The sequence below is a fragment of the Drosophila subpulchrella genome, unplaced genomic scaffold (genome assembly GCF_014743375.2).
Source record: "Drosophila subpulchrella strain 33 F10 #4 breed RU33 unplaced genomic scaffold, RU_Dsub_v1.1 Primary Assembly Seq354, whole genome shotgun sequence".
In the NCBI taxonomy this organism is placed as follows: Eukaryota; Metazoa; Arthropoda; class Insecta; order Diptera; family Drosophilidae; genus Drosophila; species Drosophila subpulchrella.
This window is the reverse complement of record NW_023665577.1, coordinates 10,951,546-10,968,968: the sequence shown is the minus strand read 5'-3', so window position 1 is coordinate 10,968,968 and position 17,423 is coordinate 10,951,546. Positions and strand designations below refer to the sequence as shown.

Sequence of the window (17,423 nt, the reverse complement as noted above, 5' to 3'; positions counted from 1 at the left end):
GTACACATATGGAATTGGACTAATTGTAGTGCGGCCTTTCACTTTGTATGTATTCAGAATTAAATAAGAGTTTAGATATAATTCTAAATAAGAATCGAAAATATTAACAAATCTATAAGTATCAAATTAAGATCCTCAATCAATAGAATTTGAAAATTCACTTAGACCTTTTGTACAATTTTGTCAGTAGTATAGATTGTAAAGTAATAATAAATTGTTTTTTTATATAAAATCGGGCTGTCTGCTTTAGGGAAGCTCCACTGTATTTGCTATGCATTCTGCGCCTGGACCAAATTGTATTTTATTGCCAGGGATTAGACGCAACCCTTTCGCTGCTGGCCCGGTCACTGATAAAGGCCAGCGGTGAGGTCAAGTGGAAGGGTTCGACTTGCTGCTAACCCATCGGAAAGCAATTTATTTACACGTGCCCTGGCTCTGAGGGCTCCTGCGGCTTAGCCCCCTATATTTGAGCTGATTTGATGCGATTTTTTATGTCCGTCCATAAAGTTTGACAACGCCAAGAATCAATTTTCGACGTGGTCGAATGTTATTTATGGCTTAAGCCCGGCTTTAGGCCACAATTAAGTGTGCATGTGTGCTGGTAATGTAACTCAAGTGGTTATCGCATGGCAAACACTCATCTCTATGCCGATCGTCCACTAATTAATGCCAACAATTAAAACCACATTTAGATGGCAATCTTTGGTAATAATTGTGCAATATTTGCAAATTTATTGATGAGCACAACAGACACACACATCTGTTTGTTATTATTTGTTACATTTTTTACTACCATCTCGTATAGCACGCACCCAAAAAAAAAAGTAAGGGAAATATATAGAGCCCACCCGGAGAAACGAAATCGAAAGCGGATCAATTGCCCAAAAGATCAATTGGCAATTGACAATGCGATCGCTCGAGATCAGATTAGATCAATTCATCCCACTTGGGGTTGCATCGGGAAATGCATATAGGCCCATAAGTGTGTGTACATTTCCACTGGGGCATTAAATCTCTGTACAAATTCCGAATGTGTTGCATTTTTCGCCACTCAAGCGCAAAACGAGAAATTCATTAATCCGCCTAGGATTGTGGATTTTTAAGCTCCTATTTTTTGTGTGGTTTTTGGGTTGTTCGAGGGTTTGCATTTAGGGCTTGCCTTTCGGCTTAGTCTACAGTCCCATTGTAGATCGATGGCAGGGTTTAATTCAATTACCCCATGCCGAATCCGAATCGTTTCCCATTCCCAGGGCTATTCTCACATTTGAGCCTTGCACCTTGCACTTTCGGTTTTCTGGGTTTAATGTTTCCTGCGTCTCCTGTGTTTTTTTCTTTTTTTTTGGCGGTTAGTGAGTTTTGTCTTTTGGGGAATACTCGGCACGCGCTGCATGTTTATAGCTTCATCCTGGCCAGTGGCCACAGGTTATCCAGGCAGGTGCAATTCCCTGCGAGTCGAATTTAGAGCCCGAAAGAAATGTGTAATTCATGTTTCCGCTGGGGTCAAACATCTTGCAGCAGGGGAGCTGCAGGGTGCCTTCGAGGAGGATTTTAATTGTGTGTTTATGTAGGGAATAAATTTAGAAAACGGGCCCAAAAAAGTCAGTAGAAATAGCAACAGCAACAAACTACTATTATATGTATACATTGGCCGGGCTAAAATAAGAGTATTGTAATATTTTGGTAGGCAGGGAAGTATTTTTAATATATAACCAATGAGTTCATTATTATGTAACATTTTGTTAAAAAATTAATACTCAAAGAAATTCTAATTTATTATAACGAATTTTTTAATCATATAAAAACCTAAATTTCTAACTTTTCATTAAATTGTTTTATGTTAAAATTAAGGGACCCAAAAGAAGATCTTTTTATTGCAAATAGACTGTCAGTGTTAGACTTATCAGTGTTTTATTCATTTGTGGTTTTCCAGTGCTGCAATTATATAAATTATTTATAATGCACTAGTCACAATGTGTTACATAATGAATTCTAAGATTAATTAATTAAAGTCTAAGTTTTACAATGCTTAAGTTTAATTTTCTATTGCTCTGCGGTACCAAGTAATCCTAAGAATAAAGTGATTTAAATTTTTTAACAATCACTGTTAAAGCCATATGGAAATTATAGTCATGGTTATGAGATACCATGTGAAAATAACAATATTCGGCATCTAAGTATAATGTTATAATTTTTTAGGAAGTTAGAGTTATTATTAATATTTTTCATTTATAAAAATCTTATAGGTTTATTATGTTAAAATGCTATATTTTATAACACCTTCTTGTTGCTCTTAATTAGCAATACCGTACCGAAATATATTACAATTTTTAGGATCCTAAGATACAGATGGCGGATGCTCCGCGGGCGAGCGGATCTCTTGAGCCAGCCCTAGACTTGGCCAGAAAGTCGCCCGCTGATTGGCCAAAAGGCGGAGCCAGAGCCGCGGCTCCGAAAGCGAGTTGTGCGCATAAATTATGGCATTAAGCTAGCGACTGGGATTGGTGCAAGGGGCAGGCAGGCGATTCCGGATTCCGGATTCCAGTTGCACCAGAGCGGCAGCCTCGCAGCCTCCACTCCAAGCAGGTTTTGCGGTCCATCCTGTTTGCCAGGGCAACAGTTGGCGAAAAAAAAAACTGTTCCCAGCTAGCGCTTAAATTAGTTGGCCCAAAGTCAAATACTGAATCTGAATCTGTGGCCGAGACGCTCGGCCAAAGATCGAAAACTTCGCCTGACATGTTTATTACGAAACGACGGGGACACATAAATCGGGAGCCTTTCGTCAGTGCAAATTCAATTAAAGTTGACATTTTCCAATGAACCCGAATGCAAATTGCCGGCCCATGACAAACGTCAGGCGTCAATCAGGCGGCAGCAGGATATTTATGGCCAAATGCATTATTTATCTAGCTGCTCCTCCGTTCGCCGGCTAGCTGAAATTTATTATATTTTATAATGTAACAAATGGCTCGACCACCCGATCGCTCCTCGTACGTGAGTCCCGGCCAAGGAGTTTCATAGTCTCGGAGTTTCCAGGCCAAGCGATTCCAACTCCAATCGAAGACCCGAAGTTCGCCGAAAGTGCATTCAACTCGCTCTGCATCGAAATCGGCGATAACGAAAGCAATTTGTTAACCGCCAGCCAGCAAAGGGAAAGGAAATCCCACCAAAGTATGTGAAAATATTAACAACATTTTGAAACAAGTCGAAGATAATCGCCGGTGGACGAAAACTGGTTGCTCTGCCGTTGGTAAAAGAAAGGAGTTCTATATTTTGAGATAAGTGTAACGTTTTTAGATAAGTATTTTATTAGCACTTTTTGTCAGAATAAGACGTCGGATTAGGTGTCAAATCCCTTTCTAAACATAGCTTTTTACGATATTCTTGATGTTTTATATAAGGATTAAGGCTAAAATTAGTTATAGCTTGGAATTGGTTTTAAAAAATGATTTCTCATACAATGATATTTTATTTAGTACATTATTTAATTTTATTATTTACTCTTTATCTATCTAATCCCCAAAAAAGTAAAGTTTAAGGATATACATATATCCAATCGATTTAATTTATTGTTCAAGATCATCTGATATTTAAATGTAACATTTTATAATGCCAATATTTTTATCCTTGAAATAATTTAATCTTCTTAAGTTTTTTTTTAGTCCCGCCATAATTTTCGAATACTCCGAAAAATGTTAGAGTGCGGAGAATGTAAAATGCTGAAAACATTAAAGTAGCCTAAAGCAGCTTGATTAATTTTATGAGCGATCAGCCGTTAAGTTCAGCGCACATGAAGTTCGCGATACTAATCTAGCATTAAGCATACGCCCCGTTAACGTTAACGTGCGCTTATAAGTTATAACCCCACCCCAAGCAGTCCGTTCCCAAAAGGTAAATACTCATTAGTGAAATTTCTTATCACAATTTCGTTTCGTTTTTAGGTTTTTGTTTATGTTTTTTTTATTTGGGCCTTAAGCTGACGGCGTTGGCGAGTTGATCTTGATGCAATTAATAAACGGCGTTGGCCATGCATTTTATGGTCTTGGATATCCGGAAGCGGGCAATAAAGGGTTCGAAATCGGGATCGCGGCCAGATCGCGATTATGATTTCGGGCTGAACCGAGCCCTAACTCAAACCCAAACCCTAAAGCCGAACCAAAACCGAAACGAACTGAGACCACCAGCGCTCCGGGGGCATTTGCCAATTGCATTCATCAACATGACAGCTACTCGTCCGAGTCCTCTTCCTTTTTTTACTCTTTTTGCTGCCCCCCAAGCTCATCCTCCTTGGTAGCTGGATGGCCTTTGGTAAATTGACAGCCGCCGCTGCTCAATTTGAATGCAAACCACAAAATTGGATAATTTCCCAGTGACAATCGAACGGCTGCTCCTGGCTCCTTCGACTACGACCCATTCCTGATATATGCGCCGAGCGAAAAGTTTCCCAGGAGCACTTGCCGGTGACCCCACAGAGTGCTCCAGCTACAGCTCCAGCTCCCAGCTCCCAGCTCCCAGCTCCATCTCCATGCGCAGAGTGTATCGCTTCGTATCGCATTGAAGACAAAAGACAATGGCAACTCTGTGGGGCGAGGGCTCGTATGCAAAATAAATTTCACTTCCGAAACTGAATCTCAATCCGAATGAGAATGGGAATGCGGAGAGTCCTGCTTCCAGCCGGTTGTTTCATGGCTTGTTTTACATATGTCCGCACCTAAGCAGAAGACACAAGACCACGACGGCGGATGGAGCTGCTCACCCACCACCACATCATGCACTGGAAATAAAATAGTTATGGGATTATGACCATCATCATGTCAGAGGGTTCCTAACCTCTTCGAACTAAGATTTAACTGAGAGACAAAACCTATAATATAAAAATTAAAAAAAAAATATTGATAGTTTAAAAATCCAAAGAATAGAAATAGTCTATATGAATATACCTTCAACGTTTCTTCGAATTAGAGTTTTAATACATTTAACATAAGTGATCTTTAGTAATGTTAAACAAACCAAAACGATTAGTTCTACCAACATTCCAAAGAATTTCGTATTTTAAAGATCTTAGGAACACAATATAATATAAAGTATAGGCGATTAAAACACAATTATTTGTATTAGAACTTAAATAAAATGTATGAAATTGATCTTAGGTTATTTAAAATCAATAAAAGCGATCATTTCTAACGCATGAAAGCAATCATCACATTTTTATTGTTTTACTTTTTAAAACCCACTAATTTTTTCTCCCCGTGCAGGATCATTTTCGAGCCCTCTGGGGGACACTCGACAATGGGCCAAATGGCTGGCTCGAAAAGGCAAAATGCAGGCGACTCGTAAATCCGCCTCGATTGCTTCGCCAGAAATCCATACTGAATTGATTGCATTTGGAGCAGGATGAACAAAAAGGGGGGTCTCTGCTCAAAATGTTGCAATTAATTTTTGCACAATGCTCTTTGTGCTATTTAGTTCTCGATTTTGCAGCATTATGGCAGCGGTTCCCTTGGCTTAATTGCCCCCGAAAAAGATCGTTGACAAAAAAAAAAACGGCGAAGAGTTCCAACTCCAACGCAAAACAGTAGCTAACTGGAGAGAAATACGAAACGAAAAAAAAAGGTAGAGGACGATAGGACCTGGACTTGGACTCCTTTTGGGTTCTTTTTGGGGCCTTTGATTTGCATATATTTTGGTTTTAATTAGTTAACAAGCTGCTTTCGTTTGTTGCGATTGCATGTTGAACCACGACGCGTATCGTAGATGCTGCAGGTACCTCCTTTCTCCGCCGCAAGAAATCCCCTCAAATTGCATGCATAAGGAGCAGCAGCGGACAGCAACGGCAACGGCAACAGCAACAGCAACGTATAAAATCAAACACGATTTTTAGCAGTTTTCAATTCCCGGAAATCTTGTACGATATGTAGCACCATACAACTGCGGATTGTGCTGATTGTTGCTGCTTTCTGCTTTCTGCTGGCTGCTCGTTTTAGCCGTTTTAGCCGTTCCCTATCCTTGGCCAAAACAGCCAGGCTCTCGAGTTGGCTCGCGATACGATTCCGATTCCGATTCCCATTCCGATTCGCCAGTATCGTGCAAATGTTTCATTATTTAACTGATTTCAGTTGGCCAGCTAAACCAACCAAGCCAGCTGTGGGCCCAAAGCCCATGGCAATCGAAGAACTGGCGACAACTTTGCATTCGAAATACCAACGAAAATTCCAAGATGTTGTCATCAATTAAGCTGCCTCGTATGCAAGTGTAGAGGGGTCGGTCTGCTGTTCACACCTGAGAGAACTTTATTAGGCCGCATCGGGCAGGGTCTAAAAATGGCCAAAACATCTCGGGAAGATGCGTAAATTATGGTCTAGGTCTTTGGGCCCAATGGCGCTGGCCAATAAAATGCCAGATAAATCAAGGCAGAGGTGGAAATCAGCGCAGTCCGGAGTTAAGCGAATTCTGCAGAAATGAGCCGCCGAGAGACTTATTTGCATTCGCCCTGTTGTCAGCCAAGTTGTCGTCGCGTCTTGGCCATCTCCCCCTCCTTGGAGCTTTTGGTATCCCATCCTGCGCTACCACTACTGCTGACAGTAGTCTGCAGGGAAAATAAAGCAAAATAAGAGCCAAACATGAAAACTGTTGCCCACGAGTCTGGCGAGTACGCGGTAGAGCGTCCCATCCAGCCAGACAGCCTTTTGTTCCATCTTGTTAAGGCCTGAACTTTATGCCAGCTCGGGGTTATTGTTTTTGGGCAGTAGTGGGGGCAGGGGTAGGGGTAGGGGTCCATGGTTCCAGGAACTTTTCAGGTGGCACAGCATGTTCGGGCCAGACACACTTTTGGTGGCCTCGTGCAGCAGCCATTGTGGGGGCCTTCAATTAAAATATATTTAAGAACAATTTGGTTAGAAAAGCGCGACGGGCGAGGGTTAAGAAAACGAAAATGATTAGAGAGTTGGTAAAAAAATAGTATTTCTTTGGTATAACATTGTTTTAGAGACCTTACATCTTGTTAAATATTTAAACGTTGCTTACATTACAATTATAAAATCAATTTTAAGGAATTTAGGACCATTTAATCTTTAAAATCGTACTTCCATTAACCTAACTTTATTGACGTAAAAACAACCAGGGATTGTTACTATTAAGATTTTTAAAATAACATTCACAATTTAAGTCTTTTGATCTAATTTTTACTTAAAACATATCAATTATTCTCTGCTTTGTTATCAGACAAACCAGGAATAGCCCTTAAAATAAAATTCAATAGCAGATATATTTCAAATCACCCGGATCTTCGAATCAATAATTTTTTTATGATACATCAATATTACATGTTTTTATAACCCGTTTCGGATCGTTTTAAGAAATATTTATAAACTCCAATCTCATAACTCTTATTTGCAGGGTTAAATAGATCATTGGATAGAACTCCAATTTCTAATTAAAACCTATCTTATCATTTTTTAAACAATACCCTTACTCTCCACCGACTCTCAGAAACCCCGTGAGATTGTAAGCCACACAATAAATAAATCATCTGGAATAATAATAAGTTAGGTATGTATTTCTGCGTAAATTTATAGTCAACACCCCGCCTAGTTTTTTGTTAATGTGATTTGCTCATTCTGTTCTCCATTTTATTTTGTTTTCATTTCCATCATTTATTTTTTTGCATTTGCTGACGGCTTTTCATCAAAGGAGTCACGATGATGGCAACTGTGGCGCATACAAATGATGGATCTGGCTCGATGGGGTCTGCGAAAATATAAAAAACAGCTACAGCAAATTTAAATGTTGTTTGGGCATGTTTTATTTGTCATTATATAATCAGCACAAGTCGCACAAATCGCACAAAATTAAGCAGAAAGAACTAAGCACCGCCTATCAAGAATATCAGTTTTATTTTACACCTGAAATACAGTATAGTTCATGAAGTTAGGGAAATAAAAAATAAAAGAGGTATGTTATAAGCAACCCATTTATTTAAACTAGTTTATTTTATTCAGCAGTCATTACCTTTTATAAAAAATAATTAATTGCCTTGGGAAAAATTGAAATCGATTTGCTATCGTTGACAATTTTAGATCAGATAAAACCCACTTGCAATTAAAGGCCAGTCAACAAATCATTTAATTAATCCATTGATTTAATGACAGGCAAAAGACAAATTTGTCTTCACTTAAATATATTTCAATTAGTTGTTTAACAGTAATGAACCGCACTGTCTAGTTGTCTTTACGGTTTCAAACGACTTCTAAGCGGAGGGCATATGCGTAATGTTCGTAAATGTTTTCAGCTTGTTTATGTTTGTTTATAGTTTTGGTATGAAAATTTACGAGCACGTCGTTAGCCGCATTTTTTTTCGGAGATTCGCCTAAAGTTATGGCCGAATGTTTGGCTTGTGGCAAATGGCCGCGAAGAGAGATGCTTATCGCTGGCACTGTTAATACCCCGCATTTAAAAGTGTAATTAACGCAATTTGAAATGTGAGGCGAGCGACCAAAACGAAAGACTCAGGCAACGAACGCGCAATGTGCGGGGCAGGAAGATGGCAGCGGATTCCGATTCGGATTCGGATTTCCAAAGGAAGCAGGAAGCTACAGCTACAGCCCATGGGGCATGTGGGTATTTGATCATGACTCACTCGTACGGCTCGTGCTCGACACGTATTCCCGGAATACAGGGGCTCCTGTCCACCTCTTTTCCTCCAGCTCAAACACCAACTCTATCCTCCGGTAGCAATGCCTTGATTCTGCACACAGAATTCCTAATTAGCCAAGGGCCATGGGCTCGCTTCCCGATATTTATGCGTTCGTAGGACTGTCTGCATCTATCAATCGTTAACCTGCAACGTCTGCATTTGGGTGGCCACTTGCTGCTGGCCGTCTTGCCTCTATAAATTACATTCGAACAAGTGTTTGGAATATTCGATGCTCGCAATCGCTGCCATCTCGATTATTCGTTATTTATGAGACTCACTTTGGTTTTTCGTAATGTTTTTATAATTTGTCTTTATTGGTTTCTCATTTATATTTCGTTTTCTCGCTGGTTGCTTGGTATGCCTTGCTCGTTTTCAGTTTTCGATTTTGGTTATTGTAGTTTATAATTTGCATTGCTGTTTCATATAAATTATAATAATTAACTAGGTGAATGTTAATGAGTATAGGAAAAGCGTGACAAGGCTTAAGGATCTCAATTTGGGTGTTCATCAGCGTTTTAGTTTTTGGCTGCAGCTAGAAAAACTCAACAATTCTTTTTTTTTTTGCGTATTTTACAATCAATCATGGAATTTCTTTAACTATGGCTTTTGCTTGCTTAGTTGATTTTACATTCATATTGTTTAAATACATATATTTATAGTTTAAAACGTCTTCATAATTTATGCTGTTCCGTAGCTTTTGTTTTTCAGTTTTCGCTAGGCAAAAATTCCAGTAAATATAATTAGTCAGCATCGAAGCATGTAAGCGAAATGTAAATTATATATTGTATACAAAAATTATAAAAAATAATATTTATTTAATCACACCAATAAACACTAAACATAAGACTAACTAATCGTGGAGGCGGCCAACGAAATTTGTAGAGGCGACATAGATACACATATTTAGGGGATAATTGGTCGATCAAGCCTGAATGAAATACTAAATACACACGAGCGTGTCGTGTCGGTTGTGTGTTTTTTGTTCTTGTGGGTGTGTCGGCATAGATTATCTAACAAAACTTACAACGTACACAGAATTCATTTTAGTATCTTCCCTTTGTGAGTCTACAAATTCGAGACAGTCGAGCACCCGAACCCTGCACTGCGAAATCACATACAACACACACATGCAGACATTACCATACAAACAGTACAAACAGATTTTTCAAGGCATAGACATTTCTCGCTGTGGCTTAGTTTTCAAAGTATTTCAATCTTGTACCCAAATTAGTTGGCTTACTGCTGGCTTTGCTCATTGTTCATCACTCTGCAAGTTATTATTAGTGTATATATGTATATATAGTTCTGTGTGAGATATAGTGCCTAAGTGTGTGAGTGTAGAGGGTAGGGATTTCGTTATCTAACGACTTTGGCTTTTCGAATGTTGAATTAACCACTGCAGCGTTATGTCAATGTTGTCCTTCTCCTTGCAGGAAATACTATAACAGCAGATTTCACGGTCCTGTATGCTCGAAAGATTCCTGGAATTAAACATAAGACCATTAGTTATAAATATATTAGATGGTATTTTCTAGTTGCAGCTACTCACATGCGTTCGATGAGCCCGGTTTCATCGAGGGCCCCTGGAAGATCACGTTTGTTGCCCAACACGAGCACTGGAATGCCGGCGAGCTGCGGTTTGTCCAATAGTGAGTGCAGCTCGTTCCTCGAGGCCTCCAATTTGTCCAGATCGGCCGCATCCACCATATAGCTGTCGATTAATACACAACACTGTTAATTGGATTCCCATTGTTGCTTAACCAGCATTATGCTTACACAATCGCATTAACGCCGCGACAGTAGCGCTCCCACATGGATCGGAATCGGGGCTGGCCGCCGATGTCCCACACCTTGATAGTCACATTGCCCCGAGTGATCTTGCGCATGTTGAAGCCAACTGTGGGTATCATGTCCTCAGCGAATTGGCCGGACTGAAAATATAAGATTTTTAAGGAATTATTATATGGTCAATAATGATGACGTATTAGGAATGCCTCTTAATTTATTAATTGAAGTAAATGATTGAATCAATGATTTTTTATACATATCTGCATCTTCTTGTTAAAAGAATATGCCCAAAAGTATGCAGTCATAAAAATGTATAATTCGAGTAAAAGAATATTTGCATCCATTTCTTAAGAGATTTTAGAATAATTTAAAATGTTTTCAAATCTATTGGTATTAGCGATTATTTAACGCCTGTTTACCGGGTAGAATGCAGTTATCAATTGTGAACATAGGTAATAGATTGAAATGTTTTAAAAGAAATTTCAATTATTATGGACACTTTTATACTATGTGTAACATTAATAAGTAGGTATGATTTAAACAATTAGTGGCTAAGCGATATACTAGGAGTACATGTAACCCAATAGATTACCATACTCACAGTAGTTGTATGTGTTTATAAACTCTATTACGATAGGATAAAATTCCAACCTAAAATTCGGTATGAATGGTCGTGACTTACGATAAGTTGGAGATTATTGGAGAAATTACTAATTTTTCAAGTATAAAATGTTGCTCATAAAGAATGAATATTTTTGTGGTCTAGTTAGTTTCAAAGCGGCATGCCAAGTTGCAAAAATAACGAATAACTATGGACAACCCAGCTGGCAATTACAGCTGGAATATGATAGGAATGATGATTATTAAAATGGTAAAATGAGTATGGCATTTCCAAAGTCCAGTGAAAATCAATGGTACAAGAACGATTAAAACAAATACTTTTTAAGTGGGGAGAGTGATGATATTCTCCCCCTCAAGTTTGTTTGGAAACCGAACCTGAACATTACTGTAATGTATGAATCTGATTACGCGGAGCTAATAATAGTGATAAGCGGGGGAATATTTCCGTTTTGGGGGCACTTGAGCAAACAAATTTCAACCAGATGCGGGCGACATTCATTTGAATCGAATTCGCTGGTGGACTCTCACATGACTCATAGTCAGCCGGTCACAAAGGCAGTAACTCCACCTCCCGAAAACCCCGGGGAAATGTAACTACTGTTTGTCTATGATTTCCAAGCTGGAAACTTCAGATCGCGACTTTATCAGCGTGCAGAAGTGTGACAATAAGCAAAAGGAGGCGGTACGGTGTCTCAGGGGGCGGGGTCAGGGGTTCGAAGCGCTGATAATGGCGTCATTGTGCGGAAAACATGCGTATATATAGTGTATAGGTTTATTGATTACGGACGGCAGGAACGGTAAACTTTACCACTAAAATAAAACGGTTAGCAAAGCGTTAATTATTGATGCAGTGCAAGAAAAGGGGGGTATCGAACCAGATAAGAGACAAACAAAGGGAAAGTGGGGGAACCAAGGCATTACAAGCAATTCCTTTGTGATTAGGGGTTTGTGGGGTTCTTTAACCAACCTATAGTCATAGCCGATCCCCCGGCTTTCTCTGGCACCCCCTCGCACCCCCTGCAAGCCACACAAAAAAAAAACCACCCTTCCACCCATACACTTGCAAATTCGCACACTGGCACACACCCAGTGCGAAATACTCACTGCAATAACATTGACGAACGTCGTCTTCCCGGAGAACTGCAGCCCCACCAGCGTCAGTTCCATCTCCTCTTTCCAGAAGATGCTCTTGAACCACTCGAGGATCCTGTTGATGAGGGCCAACATCCTGGGGCAGGTGTATTTGGTTGGGTTGTGGTTGAAATCGCGAAAAAGGTTTCCTTTTCCAAAGAGCGTAAATGTTGGCGTGAAAAAAACAACTGGGCAGGTCAGTGTGACCAAGTGCGCGTGGTGCCGAAATATCAATACTTTTGGGGTTACACAACACTAGTTGGCAGGGTGCTCGTGGTGAATGGTAAAAGTTAATTGTTACAATTAAGCATAATATTGATTGAATAATATTGACCTTTATCAAAAGGTAAACATTGCAAGTGAGTAACACGCTCTTTAAAACCGTAATGAGATTCTGATAAAAAAAAGCATATATATTCAAGAATTGTTTTTCTTTAAATTTAGACTTTTTATGAATTTTTTACTATACCAAAAATTTACAAAATATTCAATTTTATAAAAAAAAATTTATAAGCCAAATTTTTAACTTAAATTTTAATATAAATTTAATTAAATTTCGAATGTATAGTATTCACTGTATTTCCTATCGATAAGTGTGCAATCGATTTCTTTTGGTTTCGTGGTGACTGGCAGTTTAGACAGAAGAAGATAGTAAACAAAATGGTAGGTTTTGCAATAATCTATTAAATTTTAATTAAAATGTATAATAAATGTTTCATTTTAGGCGCGAAATGCAGAGAAGGCAATGTGAGTAAACCTGGGATTCGAAAACCATGTAATTTGTGATACTTACTCCCCTTTTTTCGCCAGGACAACTTTGGCACGTTGGCGGGCCGCGAAAGAAGTGGAATCCGGCGAAAAGGAACGCCGGCCCTATTTGGCCTCCGAGTGCCACGATTTGCCCCGATGCGAGAAGTTCCGCCTGGAGATTATACGCGATATATCCAAGAAGGTGGCCCAGATACAAAATGGTACTTATTCGGTTTGGGCTTCCTCAAAAATGTACTTACATTTTATACTTACTTATATATTATACTTACAGCTGGCTTGGGAGAGTTCCGCATCCGCGACCTCAACGATGAAATCAACAAGTTGCTGCGTGAAAAGCGCCATTGGGAAAATCAGATATCTTCACTGGGAGGCCCTCACTATAGACGTTATGGCCCCAAGATGTTTGACGCGGAGGGTCGCGAAGTTCCCGGCAATCGGGGTTACAAATACTTTGGAGCCGCCAAGGATTTGCCGGGTGTTCGAGAGCTTTTCGAACAGGATCCTCCACCGCCGCCCAGGAAATCCCGCGCTGAACTAATGAAGGACATAGATGCGGAGTACTACGGCTATCGAGATGATGAGGATGGCGTTCTGATTCCGCTGGAGGAACGCATTGAACGAGCAGCCATCCAGAAGGCAGTGCAGGAATGGCGCGAAAAGATGGCCAGAGATGGTCGCATAATCGACGACGACGAGGAGGAGGACGAGATATACCCCCTTTCCGGACCCGCTCGCGAAGCCATCGAGGATGCCAAGGCTCGAGCCGCAGTGGAGGATCCCCACGGCCTGTTGGCCCCCAAATTCACCGCCCATGTGCCCGTGCCCACGCAACAGGATGTGCAGGAGGCACTACTGCGTAAGCGGAAACAGGAACTCCTGGAGAAATACGCCGGTGGCGCCAACTAAGCTCAATAAACATTCTAATTTCTTAGTTTGATTTTACAAAATCTTGCATGTTACTTTCTTTTTACGTTTTTTATTGAAACGAGGGGTTTTTAAGTTCCCCACTGGGTTTATTTCTGTGTATAATCTATCTTTGGATAGAATAATCGTTAAACAAAATTTCAAGGCACTTCAATGCGCTGTGGTCTCTAATAACTACAAAATGTGATTCTGAGATTCAATCAGAAGCTAAATCCTTCGAAGCCGCGGCCTCCACCGGCGCCGCGTCCGCCACCGCCACTGCGGCCTCCTCCTCCGCCGCCTCCAAAGCGACCACCACCTCCTCCACCGAAGCCGCCGCCTTCAGCAGCGCGTCTCTCCTTCATGGCCTTGAAACGCGTCGCCATTCTGTGCAGTTCGTCGGGGACTTCCTGCTCCGCCTCCTGTAGGATGTCAATCAGATCCTTGGCCATGGCCCAATCCTCGCGTGTGATGAAACTTATCGAGGTGCCCTTGCGGCCAGCACGTCCTGTGCGACCCACACGGTGCACATACTCCTCGATGTTACGCGGAAAATCATAGTTGATGACATGACTGAAATAGGCAAATGTATAAGGGGCAGTTAAAATAACTATACAGTAAACATTTGCTTACGATATGTCCTCGATGTCCAGGCCACGAGATGCCACATCGGTGGCGACCAGGATGTGCACGGCACCCGACTTGATATCAGCTATAGCCTGCTCACGATCGCTCTGATCGCGATTGCCATGAATGCACTGGGTCATGAAACCGTCCAGCGTGAGGTCACTGGACAGGTCATCGGCGCGAGCCTTGCGTCCGCAGAAAATGATGATCTTGTCCGTCTTGGTCATGTTCTTCACGAACGACTTAATCGTTCTGAACTTCTCCTTGTCGTCCTCGAGCAACTCAATCACTTGCTTCACCGAGTGCGTGGCCGCCAGATCGAGCGATCCGACACACACTTGGATCGGGTTCTTCATGTAGCTCTGCGCCAAGCGACGAACTCCCGGTGGCCAAGTGGCGGAGGTCATAATGGTCTGGCGATCCGGGCGGATGTCCAGCATTACCTTGCGGATCTGCGGCTCAAAGCCCATGTCCAGCATGCGATCGGCCTCGTCGAGCACCAGATAAGTGATGCTGCTCACATCGATAACGTTGGCCTGCACCAGATCGTTGAGGCGACCCGGAGTGCAGATGATGATCTCCGCTCCGCGCTCCAAGTCCGAGATCTGCATGCGACGGTCGCCACCGCCGTATACGCAAACGCTATAAATGATGGGATTAGTTGTTTTTAAAGTATATAGATAGTTAATTGATTTGCAGACGAGTTCTTAGTGGAACTCTGTTTCTACATATGTGGGTAAATTATTGATAGAAGAAGCTATCATCCGAAGGATTAAACCCATTTTTCTAGATGTCATTTAGAACTATTTATTATCGATAATACTCACGCTCTCATGTCGCGGAAGGAGTACTTCTTCACCTCCATTTCGATCTGCAGGGCCAACTCTCGAGTGGGCGCCAGAATGAGGACATTGGCACCTCCCCTCTGACCTCTGGGCACGCTCTGGTACTCAGTGTGAATCATTCCAGGCAGCAAGAAGGCCAGAGTTTTGCCCGTGCCTGTTTGGGCGATTCCGATCATATCGTGTCCTTGAAGGAGAATAGGCCACGCCTGCGATTGGATGGGCGAGGGCTTGGAAAAGCCCATTTTGGTGATCTCGCCAAGTAGATCCGGATATTCGGCAAAGCATTGCTCGAATGTCCAAACTGGATTCGGAATGGGTGGAGCAGTTTCTCCCTCCTTCGGCTCGAAAACATGCGAGACCGAGGTGTTGTTATTATCGGCGCGAATGCGCTCGATCTGTTCCTCGGTAAGATTGGCCACCTCTTGCGCCTCCTTGTAGAAGTTCTTTGTCAGCGGTGGACACTTGGCCCAACGGGCTTTGGTAGCTGCTTCCTGTAGGGAATTATATTGGATTAAGAAAGCTATGACAAATATGTGACATTATCTGATTGTTTCTCGTGTGTCACGAGCCTTAAATATAATTGTGAAGTACTAAAGTCGATAAGACACTGAGGTACGATTGTACCTATCTCTATAATTTAGCTTTTCTTCTTTTAGAATCTACCTGTAAATGGGTTGGTTTTATTATTATATCTAAAAGTCGTACCTTATAATTTGAATTCTAAATATCATAATTCATTATAATGGTACTATAAATTTAAGTATTTTTAGAAAAGTACTAACAAATTGATATTTATAGTAGTTCCTGACGATTATATGTAGTTTGTGTTTACTTACAGAGGCTTTATTTATGGATGCCCAATCGATGGAACCGGTTAGATCTCCTCCTTCGCCATTGGAGGGCCTTGAAGCCGGGGGATTGAACTCGTAGCTACTTCCCTTGGATCTGCCATGTCCGCCACCACCTCCTCCATAGCCACCACCACCTCTTCCATCACCGCCAAAGGAACCCCTTCTATCCTGATCCCTTCCCCTATCCCCCGGATCACTGGTGACCTGCTTGCGAACGTGATTGATAGCATCTGAGACGTTGCTCTGGACACTACCAGTTATATTGACTATTAACTCGATCTTGTCCACCTTCACGCGGACATCGAAATCCGTCTGAATCCGGGATATATTAGCTCCGGCTCTTCCAATCACTTTTCCGATCATTTCGGAAGCGATGCTCAGGGATTCGCTGAAACCTCCTCTGCCACCGCCGTTGCTATCGCGATTATCCCGATTGTCACGACGTCCTCCGCCGTAATCATCGCGATTGTCACGACGTCCTCCTCCTCCGTAATCATCACGGTTTCCTCGATTATCCCGTCTTCCTCCGCCGTAATCATCGCGATTTCCACGATTATCATCCCGCTTCCTTTCGCCTCCGTATCCACGTGAACGGTCATCGCGTCTGAGGCTCCTTTCGTACTTATCATTCATCTTGGAGTACTCCTGCACCTTGACCGGTGCCTCCACATACTTTGGATCGTCCCAATCGAGTTCAGACATATCGTAGTCCGCTCGGCGCTTTATTTTGTTGGAATTCGGGTAAAAAACGCAGGGCACGTGAAAAATGCCGACTTTGCAATTTGCTTTTCCGCTTTCAAACGGTAAATCTCGCGTGCGTGTGTATGTGTTTGGTGGCCCAAGATTGAGCTTGCGCAGCGAATATTCTACGCGGATTTAAGCAAGCTGCAATAAACCTTAGATAACCTAATGTTTTGCACTTAATATTTACTTCATATTTTACTTACACTTTTATTCACTTCATTCTAGTCGGAAAACTCAGCGAAAGAAAAATCAAACGGACCGCTTTGACAGAGGCTTTCCAGGAAGGGTTGTATTTCGACTAGGGATGGAGGCTCAATCGATTAACTATGAGCAATCGACCTGGGAATCGAATATTAAATTATATTCCGATTATTACGAAAAAAAATATAATTCAAAAATTAGCATTGCTAATCTATTTATTAAACACAAAAATAATAAATAAAATTAAAGACG

At 41.4% G+C, this 17,423-nt stretch overlaps 3 protein-coding genes across 4 annotated transcripts; 1 reads left to right on the top strand and 2 right to left on the bottom strand.

The window, feature by feature from the left end:
- Positions 1–8,982: 8,982 nt before the first annotated feature.
- LOC119560011 (ADP-ribosylation factor-like protein 8) lies at positions 8,983–12,442 on the bottom strand. Its single transcript, XM_037873293.1, has 4 exons — positions 12,203–12,442; positions 10,466–10,620; positions 10,239–10,400; positions 8,983–10,170 (listed from the first exon to the last, which is right to left on the bottom strand). The coding sequence occupies exons 1-4, from the start codon at positions 12,323–12,325 to the stop codon at positions 10,050–10,052; spliced, it is 561 nt and encodes a 186-aa protein (XP_037729221.1). The 5' UTR covers positions 12,326–12,442; the 3' UTR covers positions 8,983–10,049.
- Positions 12,443–12,794: 352 nt separating this feature from the next.
- LOC119560010 (pre-mRNA-splicing factor ISY1 homolog) lies at positions 12,795–13,947 on the top strand. The gene is made up of 4 exons (XM_037873291.1): positions 12,795–12,892; positions 12,954–12,976; positions 13,040–13,200; positions 13,272–13,947. The coding sequence occupies exons 1-4, from the start codon at positions 12,890–12,892 to the stop codon at positions 13,904–13,906; spliced, it is 822 nt and encodes a 273-aa protein (XP_037729219.1). The 5' UTR covers positions 12,795–12,889; the 3' UTR covers positions 13,907–13,947.
- Positions 13,948–13,956: 9 nt separating this feature from the next.
- Positions 13,957–17,283, bottom strand: LOC119560009 (ATP-dependent RNA helicase DBP2-A). Of its 2 annotated transcripts, none has more exons than XM_037873289.1 (5): positions 17,174–17,283; positions 16,212–17,111; positions 15,358–15,866; positions 14,537–15,172; positions 13,957–14,476 (listed from the first exon to the last, which is right to left on the bottom strand). In XM_037873289.1, exons 2-5 carry the CDS (start codon positions 16,926–16,928, stop codon positions 14,125–14,127), a joined length of 2,214 nt encoding a protein of 737 aa, XP_037729217.1. In that variant the 5' UTR covers positions 16,929–17,111; positions 17,174–17,283; the 3' UTR covers positions 13,957–14,124. The 2 variants fall into 2 exon arrangements, with proteins under 2 accessions (XP_037729217.1, XP_037729218.1); XM_037873290.1 differs by having other exon boundaries at positions 16,212–17,122; positions 17,174–17,248.
- Positions 17,284–17,423: the final 140 nt, after the last annotated feature.